General features: G+C 39.1%; 1 protein-coding gene across 1 annotated transcript; it reads left to right on the forward strand.

Annotated features, from left to right (window-relative positions):
- The first annotated feature begins 228 nt into the window (after positions 1-228).
- Positions 229-3,222, forward strand: LOC140863563 (cysteine-rich receptor-like protein kinase 42). The gene is made up of 5 exons (XM_073267083.1): positions 229-1,122; positions 1,553-1,666; positions 1,792-2,371; positions 2,449-2,593; positions 2,692-3,222. The coding sequence occupies exons 1-5, from the start codon at positions 360-362 to the stop codon at positions 3,034-3,036; spliced, it is 1,947 nt and encodes a 648-aa protein (XP_073123184.1). The 5' UTR covers positions 229-359; the 3' UTR covers positions 3,037-3,222.
- Positions 3,223-3,651: the final 429 nt, after the last annotated feature.

A 3,651-nucleotide genomic window follows, 5' to 3' on the forward strand; every position in this document is an offset into this window, starting at 1 on the left:
TGTTATTTCCTTTTTTAAAAATATTTCTTTTTCTAATGTTTTGCATGAGAGTTGGATATATATGAATATCAGCCATTCATCCGTACTGTATTCGACTAAAGTATTTTAATTTTAAATATATATAAAAAACAATATAATAAATTAAATATTTCAATAAAAAATAGATATAATCAATATTTAATCTTATAATCATAATCAATCATAAACATCATATTTGTCACATGATTCATCATCTTCCCCGTTGCAAAAAAAACAGAACAGAACAGAACAGAACAGAACAGAACAGAACAGGCTCAAATGTCAGCTGGATTCATCAACTGGATACTTCTGTGATCTCAAAGCATATAAAAAGTTCCCAAATGAATTCAAGAATCCAAAACTTTGCCAACCAGGCATGGATCATCATCCTCATCTTCTTCGGCCAGGCTCCACCTTTTTCTTTCTCCGATCCCAGAATTTTCGAAGCCGGTTTGTTCTGCGGAAAACCACCCCCGGTGCCGAACACCAGCTATATTCCTCTCTTCGTGAAAGAAATGCAATCGCTCTCGCAGCTCGTCACGGCGGAGGACTGGGGGAATTACACCGTGCACTCCGACGATCTTTCGATATACAGTCTCGCTCAGTGTCACAGAGACTTGTCTCACGACGATTGCCTTCAGTGCTACGCCGCCAGCCGCACCCGCCTTCCCCACTGCCTACCTTCGCCCTCCGGCCGCATATTTCTGGACGGGTGCTTCCTGCGATACGACAACTACAGCTTTTTCGATGAAAGAACCGATCCCGTCTGGGATAACGTGAATTGCAACAGCACCGTGGGGGTGGGTGTGGATGATGATATGGAATTCGGCAAGAATGCGGCGGAGCTGATGGATAATCTAACTGCTGCTGCGGTTGCGAATGGTGGGCACGCGGCGGATGGGATTAAGGGCGTGTTTGGATTGGCGGAGTGCTGGAAGACTCTGAGCAGAGATGGATGTGGGGAGTGTTTGGCGAAGGCGAATAGACAAGTCAAAGCTTGTATGCCGAGCAGGGAAGGCAGAGCTTTGAATGCTGGTTGCTATTTGAGGTATTCCACAGTCAAGTTTTACTCAAATCAGTCTCAAGATTCGAATCGAAACTCCGGTGAGTTTGATGCAATTTTTGTTTTTTTCCCAAAGGGTTGCTGCCTGGAATTCAGCTGATTCTTGCCTTTTTATCTGTATTTTGTGCATATGGAAATGGAATACATTCTTGGCAGCATGATTCTGTATATGCGTCTTTAGCTTCGGTTCTGCTAATTCAGTAATCTTCTGCATGTTTTGATGCAATTGGTTTACAGTTTTGAAGATGATTTTGTGTCCCTTTTCTTGTTTTTTGGTTGCAAGATGGAATTTGTTTTTGCATTTTCATGCTTTACCTGTCAACTTTGGATGGCTTATTAATTTGATTATAAGGTTGAATTTTCGTGACCTTTCGTGTCATATTACAGCGATCCTTTTTTTATTTTATTCATTTTTAATGTGTTGATTCATTCTCATAAATATTGCTTATGGTTTTATTTTTGATTTTCTAGGAGTGTCTAAAACAGCGGCGTCAATAGCTATTTCTTTGTCTGTGGTATTCTTTTGCTTGCTTTCTCTATTTGCTGGTTATGCAGCCTATGGAAGATGGAGAAAACGGAAACAAGGTAATATAAATTGCCCCATAAAGAATGACAAATTATTAAATTTCAGTACAACTAAATAGTTTTTCTTATGTAATCCATCGGTTGCGACACTAGAAAATTTATTTCTCGGCTTCAAATCCTTGCAGAACGTAGTAATCTTGGCCGGATTTCATATTCCTACAACAAGTCGAATTTGAATTTCAAATACGAAACTCTGGAGAAGGCGACCAACTATTTCGAAAATTCAACAAAACTAGGCCAAGGAGGGGCTGGCTCAGTGTATAAAGGGACCCTTTCGAATGGCAAAACTGTGGCTGTGAAAAGGTTATTTTTTAGCACCAATCAATGGGTAGATGAGTTCTTCAATGAGATAAATTTGATCAGTGGAATTGAACACAAGAACCTTGTGAAGCTTCTGGGCTGTAGCATTGAGGGCCCTGAAAGCTTGCTGGTTTATGAATTTGTACCGAATAAAAGCCTCGAAGAATGCATAAAAGACAAGGCCAAGTTACTGAATTGGAAGGAACGATTCAATATAATCGTCGGAACTGCTGAGGGAATAGCTTTCCTTCACGGTGGCTGCACGGTCAGGATCATTCACAGAGACATAAAGAGCAGCAACATCCTTCTTGATGAAAATTTCAATCCCAAGATCGCTGATTTTGGTCTTGCTCGATGTTTTGCCGCTGACAAAACTCATCTAAGCACAGGAATCGCGGGCACGTTGTAAGAAACTTTCTTCTCAATTCGAATAATGTTTTGAGCATTCAAGTTATGTCGATTTTGAGAAGTTGTTTTCACAGGGGATACATGGCTCCCGAGTATCTTGTAAAAGGACAGCTTACTGAGAAAGCCGATGTCTATAGCTTCGGGGTGTTGGTTCTTGAAATTGTTTGCGGTAGGAAGAACAATGCATTTGAGGAGGATTCCGGCTCCCTTCTAATGACTGTAATTTCCCACAATTTCTCTAATGGTTCAATACATTTTGTCTTCCAATTCTTATCTTGTAATGTAAATTATTAATTATTTTCTTGTTCTGGGATTAGGTATGGAAACTCTACAAGACAAGCAGATTAACAGAAACAGTGGATCCTCTTCTAAAAGGTGATTTTCCAGCAATGGAGGTCTCCAAAGTGCTGAAAATCGGGCTTCTTTGCGCGCAGGCTTCTGTTGCTCAGAGGCCGTCGATGGAGACGGTGGTTCGAATGCTTGTGAACGAAAACTGCGAAATCCCCGAGCCAAATCAACCACCATTTTTAAACAGTATGGTTTCTGCAGACTCTGGTCGCTCATCATACAGCACCACCAGTTCATCATCAAACACGGTTAAAAAAGTCGGAGACCGATACTCATCAGCAGAGTCATCGAGTATACAGAGTTGTGATCTATAAACCCACAAGTGAGAGCTTTGGGGAAATATAGATAGAATTGAGATTCCTAACACACATGATTTATCCAACTAGAACTTGAGTTTTGCAAAGAGATACAAATTGTAAGCGTTAGTTTTTGTGTGTAAAAAGTTAATATCTGTACAAATCTTGTATTAAATTTTTGAACATGAGTCGGAAAATAATTTTTTAATTCGGAGGTTTGTATTTGAATTTTGAGGTAATAATTCAGTTAGATAAAATGGGAGCACAAGAGATTGCTATTGTTATACAACCTTCAATTTTGTAGCAATCGGGTTGATGGACACCTGTGTAGATATATAGAAGAATTTAATAAATAAATAAATATGTTCTTTTCCCCTCAAATTCAACAAAAAAAGTAGTAAAAAAATCTCGTTACCCAAACTCACATAATTGCAAAATAAGATGTTGGTAATGGGAGAGAGATTTCGCATTTAGAAGCAATCAACACTCTAAAATTTAAACTTTGATAACATAAAGGTGAATATAAAAACCACATACGATTTTTGTTTTTCTGCAAAAACACGTAAAACTCTTCATCTCTTTGATTCATTGGCGTGATCTCTATTGGCCATCACAACAACCAAGTACTTTTGA

Source organism: Henckelia pumila, chromosome 4 (assembly GCF_033568475.1).
Source record: "Henckelia pumila isolate YLH828 chromosome 4, ASM3356847v2, whole genome shotgun sequence".
In the NCBI taxonomy this organism is placed as follows: domain Eukaryota; kingdom Viridiplantae; phylum Streptophyta; class Magnoliopsida; order Lamiales; family Gesneriaceae; genus Henckelia; species Henckelia pumila.

Coding starts and splice junctions, on each gene's coding strand:
- LOC140863563 (XM_073267083.1), top strand. CDS start 360: ATGAATTCAAGAATCCAAAACTTTGCCAACCAGGCATGGATCATCATC. Junction 1,667..1,791: donor ATGGAGAAAACGGAAACAAG/GTAATATAAATT, acceptor AAATCCTTGCAG/AACGTAGTAATCTTGGCCGG. Junction 2,594..2,691: donor CCGGCTCCCTTCTAATGACT/GTAATTTCCCAC, acceptor TTCTGGGATTAG/GTATGGAAACTCTACAAGAC.